The sequence below is a fragment of the Jaculus jaculus genome, chromosome 1 (assembly GCF_020740685.1).
Source record: "Jaculus jaculus isolate mJacJac1 chromosome 1, mJacJac1.mat.Y.cur, whole genome shotgun sequence".
NCBI lineage: Eukaryota > Metazoa > Chordata > Mammalia > Rodentia > Dipodidae > Jaculus > Jaculus jaculus.
Window position 1 is genome coordinate 106,923,143 of NC_059102.1, and position 19,422 is coordinate 106,942,564.

At 44.4% G+C, this 19,422-nt stretch overlaps 1 protein-coding gene across 1 annotated transcript in view; it reads left to right on the forward strand.

Annotated features, from left to right (window-relative positions):
• Frmpd1 (FERM and PDZ domain containing 1) overlaps positions 1 to 19,422 on the forward strand; it is a 123,657-nt gene that overhangs the window by 58,579 nt on the left and 45,656 nt on the right. The window contains exons 2-4 of the mRNA XM_045141957.1: positions 923 to 1,027; positions 14,442 to 14,599; positions 15,414 to 15,516. Coding sequence (XP_044997892.1) covers positions 927 to 1,027; positions 14,442 to 14,599; positions 15,414 to 15,516 — 362 coding nt within the window. The 5' untranslated portion in view covers positions 923 to 926. The remainder of the gene's footprint in view (positions 1 to 922; positions 1,028 to 14,441; positions 14,600 to 15,413; positions 15,517 to 19,422) is intronic.

Sequence of the window (19,422 nt, forward strand, 5' to 3'; positions counted from 1 at the left end):
CAAAACTGAATGATCCAGGTTCAATTCTCTAGGTACTATGTAAGTGAGGTGCAAAAGGTGGCACATGTGTCTGGAGTTCATTTGCAATAGCTAGAGCTCCTTACATACCCATTCTCTCTCTCTAGTAAATAAATAAACTTTTTAAAAAACTTAAAAAAGAAAAATAAACAAGAAGCTGGACATGGTGTTTCACGCTTTTAATCCCAGAGTGGGGAGGCAGAGGTAGGAGGGTTGCTGTGAGTTCAAGGTCAGCTGGAGACTATCGTGAATTCCAAGTCAGCCTGAGCAAGAACAAGACTACCTCAAAAAATAAAAAATAAAATAAAAATAAAGAAAGAAAGAAGGAAACAACAGGCTGGGGAGATGGCTCAGCAGTTAAAGCGCTTGCCTGCAAAGCCTAACAACCCCATTTGATTCCGCAGTACCCATGTAAACCAGATGCAGAAGGTGGGGCATTCATCTCCAGTTTGCTGGCAGTAGTAGCTGGAGGCCCTGGTGTGCCTCTGTCTCTGCTTGCAAATAAATAACAAATAAAAAAAAATAGGAAAGCAGCAATAAAACCCACAAAGAATGCTGTCACGTGCCTGGGAGTAATGGCAAAAACTGACCCATGCAATTCAGGGACATCTATTTGGGGGTGTACCCACGGGGTGGTGTGTTTCTCATTGCGGGTCACAGCCAAAGCTTTTGAGTTCATTGTCTTATATATGAAACATAAAGCCCTCTGTGCACCAGGAGCCAGGACTCTCGGGGCGGGCTAGGGCCTGGAGCGTCCTGGTGCGGTCAGACAGCAAGGGGACCACTCCTTTGCACCTCGTCCCGTGGGCAAACCCCGGAGACATCACAGGGATTTGACAGAATCCTTACCACGGCCTGTGGGTTCACGGCTTAAGAACATTCTTCTTTCATTTTTCCCATGTAGGTAAATGGAAGAGCTAGAGAGCAGTTTATTCCAGACTCGGAAAGCCCACAGGATAGAACAAATGGTGGCGAGATGGCTTCGGCGTTCCCGGGACAGCTCGGCCCGGTAAGGCTCGTGGGCGGCAGCGGGTGATGTCGTGGAGAGGTTCATGTCCCGGTGGAAGGAGGTCGCGCCGGCAGCGGGGGCTCCCTGTCCCTGCCTGGCTTTGTTCTTATGCCACACGGTGGGGGGCAGGATGTGGCAACAGGTCATCAGTGTGCCTGGGATGCCTGCCTGCACCCCTCCCTCAATACATTACCCCCCCACACACACACAGAGACTCATTCACACAGACACACTTGTGTTCTAGTACACATGGGGCACTTTCTGGAATGTATTCCCCTCTCCCTCTCTCTCTCTCTCTCTCTCTCTCTCTCTCTCTCTCTCTCTCTCACACACACACACACACACACACACAGAGAGAGAGAGAGAGAGATACTTGATATGAGACTCAAGCATCTGCTGTTTGTATTTGCTCCAGCCCTTGTTTCCCGCAGCTGTTCCTTCCCTCTAGTCCCTATTTCATTCTAAACAAAATAAAATGAAATCAAATACAGATCTGATTTGACTGCTACAAGAGAACTTAAAAATACACGCTTCCAAGGCCTTCATTTTCCATCTCAGATTTCCCAAATGGCCCTGCCACAGGGATGAAATAGCCAGGGGTCAGGTGTTTTGGAGGCACATTCCTCTGAGGGAACTGGGAACAGCTGTTCCCCGGAGTGAAAAACTTTGCTCAGGGCTGACTGGCCCTGGGTCAGTTCTCAGATCCTCAGGCTGAGGTGAGACTAGGCTGGTAGAATTGGTCCCATTTTACAGATGAAACATCTGAGGGTCTGGGAGTGACTTGTTTGGGACCACTCCTACACCTGCTCAGAGACTTTTGGCGGTTCCCCATTTCTTTGTTTAGTTCTTTTATTTTTTTCTTTCTAAATACATTTAATGCCAGGCATGGTGGTGCACGTCTTTAATCCCAGCACTCTGGAGGCAGAGGTAGGAGGATCACTGTGAGTTCGAGGCCACCCTGAAACTACATAGTGAAATCCAGATCATCCTGAGCTAGAGTGAGACCTGACCTCAAAAAAATTTTTTTAATTTAAAAAAATATTTATTTATTTATTTGAGAGGGAGGAAGAAGCAGAAAGAGAAAGAATGCGTGCTCTAGGACCTCCAACCACTGTAAACGAACTCCAGATGCATGCAGCACCTTGTGCATCTGGCTTATGTGGGTTCTGGAGAATGGAACGTGGATCCTTTTAGAGATGCATTTTACATGCCATAAATCTCAAACATTTAAAGCATATGATTTAGTGATTTTTAGTATATATTTGTACATATTCAGGATTGGGTAACTATCACCATAACCTGATTTTAGAACATTTTGAATACTCCAGAAAGAAACCTCATATCCCCTAGTAATCATTTCCCATTTACTTGGTTCTAAGTAACAGCCTACTTTCTACCTCCAGAGATGTGTTTATTCTGGAGAGTTGGCGTAAATGGAACCACATAGCAGAGGACTACGGTGAATTAGGCTCCTTTTCACTTACCATAATATGCTGACGTTATAGCACAGATCCATATTCCACTCCTTTGTATTGTCAAATAGTACTCCACTGGGGGAATATTTTCTTTGTCTATTCATCAGCTGAGACACATATTTGGGTTGGCATGTAAACTCAAATTACATATAGAGATATGATAAACACTTGGGTTGTTTTTACTTTTTTAGTTTAGTTTTTTTTTTTATTTACTTATTTGAGAGCGACAGACACAGAGAGAAAGACAGATAGAGGGAGAGAGAGAGAGAATGGGTGCGCCAGGGCTTCCAGCCTCTGCAAACAAACTCCAGACGCGTGCGCCCCCTTGTGCATCTGGCTAACGTGGGACCTGGGGAACCGAGCCTCGAACTGGGGTCCTTAGGCTTCACAGGCAAGCACTTAACCGCTACGCCATCTCTCCAGCCCAAGTTTAGTTTTTATTCATTTATTTAAGAGAGAAACAGTGAGTATGGGAGCTTCAGGGCCGCCTGCCACCTCATACAAACTCCAGACACATGTGCCACTCTGTGCATCTGCCTTTATGTGAGTAATGGAGAATTGAACCTGGGTTGTCAAGCTTTGCATGCAAGCACCTTTAACCACTGAGTCATCTCTCCAGCCCATTTTTAAAAAATGTTTTAAAAGTATTTTTATAGCTGGGTGTGGTGGTACACACCTTTAATCCCAGCACTTGGGAGGGAGAGGTAGGAATATCACTGTGAGTTCAAGGCCACCCTGAGACTACATAGTGAATTCCAGGTCAGCCTGAGCCAGAGGGAGACCCTACCTTGGAAATCCAAAGGGAAAAAAAAAAAAGAGAGAATCCTTCGGTATGGCCTGCCCCTAGCTCACCAGCAGCGCCTCTCAGACCTCAAACAGACCTCAGATCTCCTTGCTTCTCTGCCCCTGAGTAGTCACTTATTCTTTCCCTGTACCAGCCAGTTCTTCACTCTGCAGTGGATGCTCCGAATGTGAAAGAGCTTCTGTGCTGAGCTAGCGCCCAGCTTCATCCCACCTCGCCCACTCCAAGCCATTCAGTGGTTCCCCTTCCTGATCTGCCCCCCATCTAACTGTAACCTCATCTTGTTCCTCTGCTTTCCTTGCTCTCCAGGCTCCACTATTCTTTTTTTTTAATATTAATTTTTTTCATTTTTATTTATTTGAGAATGACAGATAGACACAGAGAGAAAGAGGCAGATAGATAGAGAATGGGCACGCCAGGGCCTCCAGCCACTGTAAACGAACTCCAGACGCGTGCGCCCCCTTGTATATCTGGCTGATGTGGGTCCTGGTGAATCTAGCCTCGAACCGGGGTCCTTAGGCTTCACAGGCAAGCGCTTAACCGCTAAGCCATCTCTCCAGCCCTCCACTATTCTTTTTTTAAAAAATTTTAATTGGGCTGGATAGATGGTTCAGGACTTAAGGTGCTTGCCTGCAAGGCCTGTTGACCTGGATTCAATTCCCAATAGCCATATAAGACCAGATACACCAAGTGATACATGCATCTGGATTTCAGCTGCTGGAGGCCCTGGTGCACCCATTATCTCTGTCTGTCTTTCTATCTCTCTCTTTCTCTGCTTAGAAATACATAAATAAAAATAGATTAAAAATTTAATTATTATTATTGTTTTCTTGTTTTGTTTTGTTGAGGTAGGGTCTTAGTCTAGCCCAGGCTGACCTGGGATTCACTATGTAGTCTCAGGGTGGCCTTGAACTCACAGCAATCTTCCTGTCTCTGTCTCCTGAGTGCTGGCATTAAAGGTGTGCACCACCATGTCTGGCACAGAGAGAGAGAGAGAGAGAGAGAGAGAGAGAGAGAGAGACAGAGAAAGAATAAGAATGGGCACACAGGGCCTCTAGCCACTTCAAACAATCTTCAGACGTGTCACTTGCCCATCTGGCTTTACGTTGGTACTGGGGAATCAAACTCTGGTTGTCATGTCTTATGGACAAGTGCCTTAACCGCTGAGCCTTCTCTCCAGCCCTTCTTTTAAATTTTTTATTTATTTTATTTATTTGACAGAGCGAGAGAGAGAGGGAGGAGAATAGGCACATGCCACAGCCTTTGGCTGCTGCAAACAAACTCCAGATACAAGCTCCACCTTGTGCATCTGGCTTATGTGGGTCCTGGGAGTCAAACCTGAGTCCTTTGGCTTTGCAGGCAAGAACCTTAACTGCTAAGCCATCTCTCCAGCCCTCTTTTAAATTCTTAAAGCTACATGAGCTCTGCCTATCTCAGAGACTTATAATTCAGTTGGCCTCAGCAGTCTTCCTCTTTCTTCCTCCCCGCCCCCCCTTCTCTTCCTTCTTAAATGACAGGTCCTTATTTATAGCCAGGTGTAGTAGCACACACCTTTAATCACAGCACTCGGAGGCAGAGGTAGGAGGATCACCATGAGTTCGAGGCCACCCTGAGACTACTTACTAAATTCCAGGTAAGCTTGGGCTACAGCGAGACCCTACCTCAGGAAAAAAAAAAAAAAAAAAGAAAGAAAAAAAGAAAGAAAGAAGAAAAAAGAAGAAGCAATTTTATTCTTTTTCTTTTTCTTTTTCTTCTTTGAGGTAGGGTCTCACTCTAGCCCAGGCTGACCTGGAATCACTATGGAGTCTCAGGTTGGCCTCAAATTCAAGGCGATCCTCCTACCTCTACCTCCCGAGAGTTGTGATTAAAGAGAAAAGTTTTATTCTTTTAAAAAATTTTTAATTTATTTGAGATAGAGAAAGGGAGAATGGGCACACCAGGGCTTTTAGCTGCTGCAAAAAAAAAAACTCCAGATGCTTGTGCCACCTTGTGCACCTGACTTTAGTGGCTCCTGGGGAATCGAACCTGGCTTTGTAGGCAAGCACCTTAACTGCTAAGCCATCCCTCCAGCTCCCTGAAGTTTTATTCTTTTTTTTTTTTTTTTTTTGGTTTTTCGAGGTAGGGTCTCACCCTGGTCCAGGCTGACCTGGAATTAACTATGTAGTCTCAGGGTGGCTTTGAACTCACGGTGATCCTCCTACCTCTGCCTCCCGAGTGCTGGGATTAAAGACGTGCGCCACCACGCCCGGCTGAAGTTTTATTCTTAAAGGGCTTTCACAGTAAGAGACTATATTGTGTACTTAAAATATATTTAAATTTTCTATATCTCCTCATTTGCAAGAAGATTTTTTTGCATTTGTGTGTATGTATGTGCATTTATGTCTAGGTGTAAATTAGTTAAAAATAACTTTTCATTTCTTTTTTCTTTCTTTCTTTCTTTTCTTTTTGGTTTTTCAAGGTAGGGTCTCACTCTAGCTCAGGCTGACCTGGAATTCACTATGTAGTCTCAGGCTGGCCTCAAACTCATGGCGATCCTCCTACCTCTGCCTCCCGAGTGCTGGGATTAAAGACGTGCACCACCATGCCCAGCTTCATTTCTTCTTTTAAAAAAGTAACACAAACATTTATTTTATTTATTTAAGAGAGAGAGAGAAAGAGGTAGAGAGAGGGAGGGAGGAAGAGAAGGGCATGCCAGCGCCTTCAGCTGCTGTTACAAAAAAAAAAAAAAAAAAACTCCAGATGCATTTGCCACCTTATACATCTGGCTTATGTGGGCCTAGGGAATCGAACCTGGGTCCTTTGAAGGCTTTGCAGGCAAGTACCTTAACCACTAAGCCAACTCTCTATCTCTTCTTTTTTTTTTTTGAAGGTAGGATCTCAGTCTAGCCAATGCAGACCTGGAATTCACTCTGTAGTCCCAGGCTAGACTTGAATTCACAGAAATCTATGCCTCTGCCTCTCAAATGCTGAGATTAAATACATTCACCACCACACCTGGCAACTTCCTGTTTCTAAACATTATTAAAAATCAATAATTTTTGTACACCTAGGATAATGTTAAAGTTGTATAATGCAGCTTAAACAGGTGTTTTACTGGAGGCAGAGATTGTTAACTAACTTTCCAAACTGCTTTGATTTCCTACCTTTTAAATGAATTTTCATCTGTTGTTACTATTACAGTCATTAGTCAAATTTAATATTTTATCTATTTAGTTATTAAGTTATAAGCAGAGAGAGAGAGAGAGAGAATGGGCACTCTTTATGTGGGTACTGGGGAATTGAACCAGGTAAGCACCTTAGTTGGTGAGCCATCTCTCCAGCCTCTCATTAGTCAAATTTAAATGGAACTTGGTTTGAATGAATGTGTTTGGGCAGTGGACACATAGTGGTACCTGTACTTATAAGACTGAAAAATTATCTACCTAGAATTAAGCTGACTCCTCTGTGACCAGTTGATTTTTCAATTCATTCCAATTTGAAAATAGCATGTCCAGGGCTGGAGAGGTGGTTCAGCAGTTAAGGTACTCATCTGCCAAGTCTAACAACCCAAGTTCAATTCCCCAGTACCCACGTAAGCCAGATGCACAGAGCGGTACATGAATCTGGAGTTCATTGGCAATGGCTGGAGGCCCTGGTGTGTCTATTCTCTCTCTCTTTCTGTCTCTCTGTCTCTCTGCATCTCTCTGCTTGCAAATAAATAAAACATTAAAAAGACTTACAAAAATGTTCAGGATCAGCTTTCTTTTAGAAATAGATAACCTTGAATGGCCTTTGGTGTGTTTTGAATTCTTATGAAAATGATGCCGTACAGGCCTGGAGCTGTAGCTCCATCTAGAGAAAGTAGAGCCTATGCTTTGAGCATGCAAGGCCCTGGATTTGATCCCCAGTACTGCAAATAATAATAGCAATGCAACACAAGCTGTTTGACAAAAGCTTAATTAAAAAAAAAAATCCACCATATGGGCGTGGTGGCGCATGCCTTTAATCCCAGCACTGGGTAGGCAGAGGCAGGAGGATCACCGTGAGTTCGAGACCAACCCTGAGACTTGCAGGTCAGCCTGGGCTGAAGTGAAACTCTATCTGGAACTCACAGTGATCCTCCTGCCTCCTCCTACCTCCTCCTACCTCCTGCCTCCCCATTGCTGGGATTAGGGGCGTGCACCACTGTGCCCAGCTTTGAACAGACTTTAAATTCCAAAATTCAGTCTATGTCACATTTAGCTTTTAAAATTACTCGAGCCAAACACAATAAAGTGTTTAAACTTAGATCCAAACTAGTTTCTCCACATCCTGCTGAAACATGAGGCAGATTTTTGTTGTTGTTGTTACAGAATAGAGGAACGTATATATTTTCTAACATATCAGGGAGCAGATGAAAGGCCAGAGACTACTTGAAGCTCAACTTATTTCCGCCCAGCAATTTTTCTTTTCAGGGTTATTGATCAGCTCAGAATGAACTTACGACCCATAAAATTTAGAATTAGCCTCTACCAAGACTGTTTTCACGACAAATTTAATGTTTTTGCTGGCTCTACCTTAGGGCAAATTTAGTTATCTGATGGGAATTCCATTAGCATGATGATGTGTCTTTTGCTCTTTTGTGTATGATCACAGATTTATGGTTTCAAGGCATTTCCAAGGCAGCAGACATATGTTTTCGGATCATTGCTTGGTTTGATATTTATTTATGAGATGCTTCCGAGGAGGAAATTTTGTTGCAGAAACCATTTGTTTCATCATATTGTCAAATATTAAATGTTCTCTGTGAGCGAGGCCACAGTTTGGTCATGTATTTAGGTAATCCCTTTCCAAACAAAAGCTAGAACATGGCCTTTGGGGAAAATGTCAAATCCAGACTTTGGGCCAATGCCAATGAAGCTACCCAGGGATTAACTAACATAGTGGGGCCCTGTTTGCCCACCATTGTTAGAGAATATACCCTCCAAATGGGAAATGTCAGATAGCTGAAGCCCACTCATTTGAAAAACATCAAGATGGAGTCTGTTGATACCCCGTGGCAAAGCTTAGTTTCTCTTTTGTTCTACAGACAGTTATTGAGACTGACTGGCATTGAGCTCTTCACATGGAACAAGAAATGTTCAGTTCTTGCTGTGCGAACTACAGTCTGGAGAGGGCAAGAAAGTTTGTATTGGCCATTATGAATATGATGTATGATTCAAAAAAGGATGTATGGTTCTATTCAGAAGACTGAGTAGGAGTTGGGTAATAGAGTTCATGGCTGGGTATGTTGGAAGATGGGTGGGGGGTGGGCAGATAAGTATATGTGTGTGAACTGGAAGTTTCTAGGTAGAGAAAAGAGCTTGTCCAAAGGCCAGTGTATTTGCAGGACTCAGAGCAGACTAGTTTGGCTGGAGCAAGCATGTCAAAGAGAATCAGTGGTTTGGTCTTAGATGCTAGAGGGGCTCTGCTGAAGCCTATGGAAGAGTTTGAACTTGGCCACTCACTCAAGGAAGACAGGAACAGGGGAGGCCGAAAAGCAGGGAGAAGTTAGAAGTCTGTTACAGAACTCTGCAGAACTAGTGACCGGACCCGAAAAGAGAATGGTAGCTGTGAAGATGGAAAGAAATGGACATGTTGGACTGGGGAGTGATGGTTCAGTGGATTAAGAGCTTGCTGCACAAGCATGAGTGTCTGAGTTCAGATCCTCACACTGCACGTAAAAGCTGGACTCTGGGGCTGGAGAGATGGCTTAGCATTTAAGGCACGTGGTTTGACTCCCTAGTACTCACATAAGCCAGATGCACAAGGTGGTGCATGTGTCTGGAGTTCGTTTGCAGTGGCTAGAGGCCCTGGTGAGCCATTCTCCCTCTCTCTCAAATAAATAAAATATTTAAAAAATAGTCATGAGAAGTTTTTGTGTACACATATATTTTCTTTTTAAAAATACTTATTGAGGGGCTGAAGAGATAGCTTAGCAGTTAAAGCACTTGCCAACAATGCCAAAGGACCAGGTTCAACTCCTCAGGATCCACATAAGCCAGATGCACAAGGGGGCGCACGCGTTTGGAGTTCGTTTGCAGTGGCTGGAAGCCCTGGCGTGACCATTCTCTCTCTCTCTCTCTCTCTCTCTCTCTCTCTCTCTCTCTCTTGCCTATTTCTGTGTCACTGTCTCTCTCAAGTAAATAAATAAAAACAAAATATGTTTTAAAAAATCTTATTGATTGATTTGTAAGGAAGGGAGAGAGAGAATGCATGGGTGCACCAGGGCCTCTAGCTACTGCACATGAACTCCAGATTCATGGGCCACTTTGTGCACTGGCTTTACCTGGGTACTGGGGAAGTCAACCTGTGCCAGCAGGCTTTGCAAGCAAGTACTTTAACTGCTGAGCCATCTTTCCAGCATTACATGTTTTCATTTCTCTAGGACACTTACTAAAGAGTGGGATTTATGGACATATTAATCTCCATATTTAGTCTTTTGAGAAATTGCCAGACATTTAGAAGCTTTCCTTTCTTTCATTCTTATTTTTTTCAAATATTTTATGTATTTATTTGTTTGATAGACAGAAAGAAAGAAGAAGGAGAGAGAGAGAATGGGCGCCCCAGGGCCTCCAGTCACTGCAAATGAACTCCAGATGCATGCGTCCCCTTGGGCATCTGGCTTATCAAACCAGGGTCCTTTGGCTTTGTAGGCAAGTGCCTTAACTGCTAAGCCATCTCTCCAGCCCGTTTTTTTTTTTTTTTTTTTTTTTTTGAGGTAGGATCTAACTGTAGCCCAGGTTGACCTGGAATTCACTCTAAAGTCTCAAGTCTGGCCTCACAGTGATCTGCCAACCTCTGCCTCCTGAGTCCTGGGATTAAAGGTGCGTGCCACCTCCATATCCAGCTAGAGGCTTTTCTAGAACTCCTCTTCAGTCTCATGGGTGAAGGCCACCGCAGGCAAAGTCATGATGGGAGCACATTAAAGCTGTAGAAGGAAGTCTGTAGAAGGAGGAGAGGTCGCACATTGCACCTGCCCTTGTTTATGTGCAGTATATGCAGTTTCCCAGGCTGATGCTTTCCAGCATAGTCATCGTTAACCACTAAGCAATCTCTCCAACCCATGAATTTTGTTATATGTAAATTTCACCTCAATAATGCTGACTAAAATATGTAGTGACACAAACATACAAAACTGGCTACCAGTTTGAAGCCTCTGCTTATACAATGAAGCTTGGAGGGTGGTAAACAGTGAATATTATAACCCCACAGAGGAGGGCCCCAGGAAAATGAAAACAGGGGAAAGGGAATAAAAGGGCATGATCTGTTAAAAATATTTTTTTTTTGAGGTAAGGTCTCTCTCTCTAGCCCAGGCTGACCTGGAATTACTCTGATTAGACTGGCCTCAAACTCATAGCAGTCCTCCTATCTTTACCACCCAAGCGTTGGATTAAAGGCATGTGCCACCACACCCAGCAAAATATTTTTATTTTATTTATTTGCAAGCAGAGAAAGAGAGGAAGAAGAGAAACAGAATGAGCACACCAGGGCCTCCAGCCTCTATAAATGAACTCCAGATGCATGTGCCACTTTGTACATCTGGCTTTATGTGGGTACTGGGGACTCAAAACCAGGTTGCTAGGCTTCTCAGGCAAGTACCTCAACCTCTGAGCCATCTCTCCAGCCCCATGTTTATTTTTTTTTTAATTTTAAAAAATATTTATTTATTTGAGAGAGAGACAGAAAGAGAGAGAGAGAATGGGCACGCCAGCAACTGCAAACAAACTCCAGATGTATGCGCCACATTATGCATCTGGCTTACGTGGGTCCTGGGGAATTGAACCTGGGTTCTTTGGCTTTGCAGGCAAGTGCCTTACCTGCTAAGCCATTCTTCCAGCCCTTTTTTTTTTTTTTTTTTTTTTTTTTTTTTTTTTTTTTTTTTGAGGTAGGGACTAACTCTAGCCCAGGCTAACCTGGAACTCACTCTGTAGCCTCAAGCTGGCTTTGAACTCATGGCAATCCTACCTCAGCTGGGATTAAAGGCTTGCACCACCATGCACACCACAGCACTCTAATCTATGTGACATTAACTCTCTTAATCTAAAGCTGTTATCTTTCAGCATTTAATTTCTCCCACCAGTAACTTAGCATAATTTTTTGCCCAATTACTTGTCTTTCTTTATGACTTCAAAGAAAGTTACTTTCCTTAAATAAATTTCTCTTACCCTAACTAATTAATACACACCCCTAATTTTGTTACTTCAGCCTCTGGTGGTGGTTTCTAGCTGTTTAGCATTAGTTCATTAAAAATGCCTGGCACCCATTATACATTCAACTAATCTGTTTTTAATGAGTTGCTGAAGTCTTTTTGTGGCTGTATTTTGAGTTTTAATCCTGCAGTTGCTCTAACTTACTTTGTAGTTCTGGAAATTCTCTTTGTTCATGACCCTCCCCATGTGGTACATTTCAGTTTTCTATGCTTATTATTTCTCTGTTATTTTTCTTCCCTGATTACATTTATACGCTTTTCTCTTATGACATTAAACAGGAATAATTATCCTTTTTGTGTACACATGCATGACTGGTGTTTGTACATGTGTACGTGTGCGTACACGGGAATGGGGGCCAGAGGTCAATGAGAGGTGCCTTCATTAGTTGTTCACCTTATCATGTATAAATTTAATTTGGTGGGCAGGGGGGTTCGAAGTAGGGTCTCACTCTAGTCCAGGCTGACCTGGAATTCACTATGTAGTCTCAGTGTGGCCTTGAACTCACGGTGATCCTCCTACCTCTGCCTCCCGAGTGTTGGGATTAAAGGCGTGTGCCACCACACCTGGCTAAATTTATTTTTTTGAGACAGGGTCTCCCGTTAAACCCAGAGCTCACTGATTTGGCTATTCTAGCTAGCCAGTGAGCCCCAGAAATACCCTGTCTCTGCCTCGCCAGATTATAAGCATACCTCACAGAGAGAGAAAAAGAGAACGGGCGCCCCACGGCCTCCAGCCACTGCAAAGGAACTCTAGACACATGCGCCCCCTTGTGCATCTAGCTTACATGGTCCTAGGGAATCAAACTGAGATCCTTAGGTTTCACAGGTGAACATCTTAACTGCTAAACCATTTCCCCAGCCCTTAACTGGTTTTTCTGCATCAGTCTTACAAGTACCTGTGACTATGGATGTGTTCTATGGCCCTTTTATGAGTTTGAAGTTTTGGGTGATCTTTTTTTCATTTTTGTTTGTTTGAGATATATAGAGATATATATTTATATATTTATATTTATGTATATATATACATACACACAAGATCTCATGTGACCCAATCTGGCCTTGAACTCTATGTAGCAGAGGTTATAGAGAGAATATAGGGTGCTAATGTGCAATTTTTGTTTTTGTTTTGAGACCATGTCTTTCTGTGTATCTCAAACTCGCCTCCCACTCACTATTTTGCTCAGGCTGGCTTTAATCTCAAGATTCTCCTGCCTCAGCCTTCTGAGTGCTAGGACTCCAGGTGTTAAAGTTTTGATTTAAATAAAGATTAGCTAAATTTTCAGCTTTCTGTGTCTTACAGTTTGTATTGGGTTCTGCTGCCAACCCTTTTCTGCTTTCTAGGGCAAATCCTCTCTGCTTCTATTCCTTGGGGGCTCATGTTATCTCTGCAGAGTCTTGCTCTACTCAAGGAGGTTGTGAGAAACTGGCTCCAAGAGACAGTATTTTGTTGGACTTTGAGGCCATCATGAATGACCCAGGTGATTTCAGATAAGCGAGGCCCTGTTTTAACAGGTAGAGTTCCTGACAGTGTTTAGTAAATGGATGAGAATCAATGCTAGAGCTTAACTGCCGAGGCCTGAGGGAGCTGTTACTTCCCCTCAGTTCTGTTGTTTCTCCTGAAGCCACACACCACTTCCCAACATTGCTTGACGTTCCTCAGATCCACTGAATGTTACAGGAGATAAAAAAAAATCATTTGTTTCAGCACATGAAAAATAGCTTGTGACTCACTCTATTGTTTTAAGAACAAAATAAAACATTCACCTTGCCTTTTTTTAAATATAAAGAAAACATGTTTTTAAAGATTAATACAGAGTCAATCCCTACAATTTCATATCAGAATCCTTGCCATTTCAGAGTTTAAAGGAAAGCAAAGTGCATCATAAAACAACAAAAAAAAATTACCACAGAAATAATCCATCCATAAAACTAGCCCCCATCAAATATCTGAACAGGGCAGCTCTTTGGTCCTGTTTACTGTCCATGTTTTTCCTTTCTTGGATCTCTGCTAAGGCAGTGCCTCTCACTAGAATGCTGGTCTGTCCACCTGTTCATTGCTTTTTGTCTGGAGGACCTGGGTTGTGCAGGTATCCCCTAAACACTTCTTAAAGTACAACCCAAATCTTACCTCTTCCAGGCAGCAAATTCTCCTGATTCCCTGCCCCCTGCCCTGCAGACTAAAATCTGCTCTCCAACCTTCTCCAGTACCCATTACACCTTACCCCTTCACTTCCATCGCAGGGAGCTAAGGTCTACATGGTGTTATAGCCAGTGCTGTTCATGTGTTATGCTTTTTTTTCGAGGTAGGGGCCCAGGCTGACCTGGAATTCACTATGTAATCTCAGGCTGGCCTTGAACTCACGAAGGTCCTCCTGCCTCTGCCTCCCAAGTGCTGGGATTAAAGGCATGCGCCACCACGCCCAGCTTCGTGTGTTATTCTTTTTTTTTTTTTTTTTTTCCCGAGGTAGGGTCTCACTCTGGTCCAGGCTGACCTGGAATTAACTCTGTAGTCTCAGGGTGGCCTTGAACTCACGGCGATCCTCCTACCTCTGCCTCCCGAGTGCTGGGATTAAAGGCGTGCGCCACCACGCCCGGCTTGTGTGTTATTCTTGTTAAGTGAAGTGTTGACGTTCTGAGTTTGGTGGCACGCAGCTGTGATTCTAGAGCATGGAAGGTGGAGGCCGAAACTCTTAAGTTTGAGGCCATCCTGAGCTTCATAGATAGACCTTGTATCCAAGAACCAAGGGCTGGTGGTGTAGCGAAGTGGCAGAGCTCTTGCCTAACATAAGGCCCTGGGTTCTATATCCAGCACTGAAGGAGGAGGGTTGGTGTCTACTCAGCCCGGAACTTTCCGACGTCACATCTAGGGCTGACCTAGTTGGTGGCCCCCATACGCTACTGCCTTGGTACACGCTCTTTCTCTTTCAGGACTAAAGTCGCTGCAGCTGATGTGCCTCCAGGGACCCCAACCCAGGCGCTCACCCCTGTGAGGCACACAGTGAAGCTGGACAAAGATTCCCTCCTCCAGGACTATGGATTCCATATTTCTGAGAGCCTTCCCCTCACAGTGCTGGCTGTCACCGAAGGTAGAGGCTGATTGGGAAATGGGAAAGGGGTTTGGCTTTGGGGGTGACGGGGAGTAGCCCTGGTTCTCCTCCCCCCATCTCCCTGTCCTATTACAAAAGGCAGAAAAATGCTGCCCTGGGAAGCCGGAAATGTCTGACCTCATTCTGTCTTCAGCTTTTCATCTTCCTTTGGTTCCAGAAAGGAGGGAGCCCCAAGAGCTCGTGCTGCTGTGAGCCCCAGATTGCCACTGCCCTGGGCCAGGGCTTTCTCCTCCTATGGTTCCCTGGCTAGTGCCAGGGGTAGTGACAGAATTTGGATAAGATGGTTCTCCTCTTCGAACCTTGCATGCTCCTAGCTGCTGAGCTGCTAGACAGACAGTAATAGAAAGTATTGATTTGTTTTCACTTGAATCCTTGTGAAATATAGGCTGTGCCAGTGGGGAGAGGAACAGGCTGGGAAAGCCCAGTGTTTGTTTGCATACTTGAGTTATGTATTGATGTTAGATCTGGAACTAGTTAAATTATACTAATTATAATTTATATTCTAGAGATACACACACACATATATGCGTGCATACCAGAGTTCTGTAGAGAGGAATCTAATAGATTCATTATCCAGCTCTGTTGATTTGGAATGTTTCTGTCTGCACCATCTCCTAATAGCCCTTGAAGTTGGTGGGTAATGGGTACAGTTTGCATGTTTTACACAGGAAAATCAAGATCTGTGTGAGCCAGCACCCAAGGGACGCTGACTCCCATCCAGCAGTGGTGCTGTGACTCATGGGGTCTCGGTTCCCCTGGCCTGAGCACCAATCCCTTATTTTCTGTCCAACAGGAAGCTCTGCTCATGGGAAGCTTTTCCCCGGTGATCAGATTCTCCAAATGAACAATGAGCCCGCGGAAGACCTTTCCTGTGAACAAGCCATTGATATTCTCAGGTGCTAAATTATCTTCCATCATCCAGAACCACTCAGAGGGTCACAGAGCAAAGATGGGCAACGGGAATGGTGTAGGAAGGTCCTGTGCCCTTCGAAGCAGCAAGCACAGTCTTGTCTTGGAGTTTCAACTCTTGCCTGTAGCTTCTCTGCAGTGGCTGTTACTTATCTCTGCTGCCTTTTCCCTGCCTGCAGATGAACTTGGCACACATACAATGCTTATTTGTCAAACCCTTGCTATGCCAAAGACACTGCGCTAGTGTGGGGAATGTACTGACCGATAACTTTATAGACTCCAGCCTCTAAGGGTTGGTGATAGACTATATCAAATATTGAACTAAATCGATGCCAAGTATGTTTGTTATTCTGTAATCCTTTGGTCAGTTTTCAGGTCGAGCCTGGTTGGTATGTATGTACTTCCCTTGACATGATACCCACAGCCCCCTTTGTGCTTTGTGGCATCATTGTGTGATTTGTGTGAGCGCCTCACTTTCTGCCTGGACCAAGAGCAGGCCCAGCGGGTTTTCAGCTGGATGAAGGAATCTGGTTAGCACTGGGAATTGCTCATTGAACTGTAAAGGTGGAGGACTCCAGTGACGGGTGGGAAGAGGACTGAACAGGCATTGTGGAGGGGTGGCCAGGCTTTGGCTTTACGTTTCCACTCAGCCTGTTTTAATGACTTGAATGTAGCTAGAGAGGAAAGATTCAGTTAGGAGAGTGCTAACTTGAAGATGTATCCGTATTACAGTGAGTGCCCTTTGCAGTACACACTGAGCAATGTGTGATACCCACAAGGCAGAGAAAGGGGAACAGAAGATGCAGAATATCAGGGTCACCTTTAGGAATACAGTCACACTGTGGAGGCAGACACACAGACAGAAACACACACATACATACACATAGTTTAATTTTGAGATTTACAGAGACTATATCAAACCAAAACAAATGTTGCTTCAGGAATGCCATAGACTAAGTTGAGTGCATAGGGTAGCCAGGTAAAGATAGGATGATTTTACTTAAAACACAGTAAGTGCAGCCATGGAAACTCTGGGGTTCACTTTTCCAGTTATTAGGCTATTTTCCTAAAGACGATCACTTGAGGTTTTTTTTTTTTTTTTTACTGCTATTAATATTTTCATCAGAAGAGGTCCAATTCTGATGGATCAGCAAAAGTCTACGTAAAAGGCTAGGGCGGCAGCTCAGTGGGAAAAGTGCTTGCTGTGCAAGCATGAGGAGCTGCATTCAGATCCCCAGCACCCATGTGAAAAGTCTCAGTGCTGCGCTGGAGAGATGGTTTGGTGGTTAAGGCGCTTGCCTGTGAAGCCTAAGGACCCAGGTTTGACTCCTCAGATCCCTCGTAAGCCAGATGCACAAGGTGGCACATGTGTCTGGAGTTCATTTGCAGTAATCAGAGGCCCTGGTATGCCCATTCTCCCTCCCTCTCTATCTGCCTTTTTCTCTCAAATAAATAAATTATATGTGTGTGTGTGTGTGTGTGTGTGTGTGTGTGTGTGTGTGTGTATGTTTTTTGTTTTTTTTTTGTTAAGTCTCAGTGCTGGGGAGATAGAGATAAGAAGATTCCAAGAACTTGCTGGCTCGCCCAGCCAGTGAGTACTGGATCTGTGAGAGACCTTGTGTCAAAAAGTAATGCAGAGCTGGTAATATAGCTCAGGGATAGACCACCTGCCTGGCACACACACAGGATCCTAGGTTTAATCCCAGTAGAGCAAAATAAATAAATAACATGGGGAGTAATCAAGTAAGACACCGGATGTCAACCTGTACATACACATGTATCCACGTGCATATGAACAGGTATACACATATTGTGCAAATCACACACACATAAATGAGCCAAAAGGAGTATTCAAGTATGCATGTCTTTAGGCCTCAGACCAGAACTGGGTGTTTAGGTAACATTTAGCCACTCTCTACTCACTGAGGGCCTAGTCTGGGCCATTAACACTGTGAGGCTGAGGCGCACACCCTCTGAGATGGGGAGGGCCACACTGCAGCAAGAGATGCCAAGGAAGGAGGGGCTGCAAGCAATGGAAACACCCAGTTTAGGAGCACATCGTAGTTTGACAAAGTAGAGAGGGGTCTTGAAGTATTTCACCCGTACTTTTCATGATAACTACAAATTGGTGTGCCCATATTCATTCATTCGATCATTCATTCCCTCTCTCTCCTTGCAAATTAAATAATTAAAAAAATTGGGGGGCTGGAGAAATGGCTTAGCAGTTAGGCGCTTGCCTATGAAGCCTAAGGACCCCGGTTCAAAGCTCGATTCCCCAGGACCCACGAAGCCAGATGCACAAGGGGGCGCACACATCTGAAGTTCCTTTGCAGTGGCTGGAGACCCTGGCGAGTCCATTCTCTCTCTCTCTCTCTCTCTCTCTTTCTCTCTCCCTGCCTCTTTCTCTCTCTGTCTGTTGCTCTCAAATAAATAAATAAAACAAAAAAAAAGTTAAAAAAAAATTTTGCCGGGCATGGTGGCACACACCTTTAATCCCAGCACTCGGGAGGCAGAGGTAGGAGGATCGCTGTGAGTTCCAGGCTACCCTGAGGCTAAGTGAATTCCAGGTCAGCCTCCGCTAGAGTGAGGCCCTGCCTTGAAAAAACAAAAATCTATATAGATATTTTGGAGCAGGACATGGTGGTGCATGCCATTAATCCCAGCACTCAGGAGGCTGAGGTAGGAGGATTGCTGTGAGTTCAAGACCAGCCTGAGATTAATTGTAGATCAGCCTAGGCTACAGCAAGACCCTACCTGGAAAAGCAAACAAAAAAAATTATTTGGGGTCATAAAACCAGCTAGTATCAAGTAGATGAGTTCTCTCCATCGTATGAGACTGAATAAAGAGAGCTATTTTAGAGGCTGTGGGTATAGATAGTTGGCAGAGTGAAATGGAGTGTTAGGGGTTTAGGAAAGTCCTTGAACCCTAAACCCTGGATTCACATTCACATTTAACCAAAGAATTGGGCAAACCAAACTGAAGGATAATTATTAAATTGTTATACTTATTGGGGGAAGTGCAGAATCAAGGGAAGGAAAATGAATATACCCATGTGGCCTGAGAGCCCACATGGTGGGCCTGGGAAAACCATACAGAGGACAGAAAAGAAAGTAGAGTCTCTGCCATGTGGAGGGCAGGAGGGGTAAAAAGTCCACATGTGATGTAGGGAGTAGGGGCTCTCCCTTTGTCTTGGCCCACCTGGTGGAGACAAGGCGAAACTCACCAGTTACTGGAGGTTCAGGAGTGGTCAGGCAGCCCAGAGAGCTTGCCCTCCCCTGATAAAACATATTTATAGGGTGGGAGAGATGGCTTAGCGGTTAAAGTGTTTACCAGTGAAGCTTAAGGACCCAGGTTCGATTCCCCAGTACTCATATAAGCCAAATGCACAAGGTCTGGAGTTTGTTTGCAGCAGCTAGAAGCCCTGGCATGCCCATTCCCTCTCTCTCTCTCTCTCTCTCTCTCTCTCTCTCTCTCTCTCTCTCTCTCTCTCTGTGTGTGTGTGTGTGTGTGTGTGTGTGTGTGTGTGTGTGTGTTTCTCTATCTGCCTCTTTCTCTGCCTTTCAAATAAATACATAAATAAAATATATTTTTTTAAAAACATGTTTATAACCTTATGGAGGTCTGGGCTAGAGGCTGGCTCAGGAAGAGGCCAGCCATGACCCCAAGTTCTGAGGTCTCAGCTTGACCAACCACCGTGTTAGTGATAGATTGATATCTTCAGAGAACCCTCCCTCCCAGGAGGGGCCTAGGTTGTTTGTGGAAAAGCAGATCTCCCTTAGGTAAGAGATAAGGACTCAGATCATCCTTTGATCTCTAGCGAAGTGGAGACTGCAAAGATAGGCCCAGAGACATTCCTGCTTCTTTCTTGCTGGGTCCCAGTCACCCAAACTGC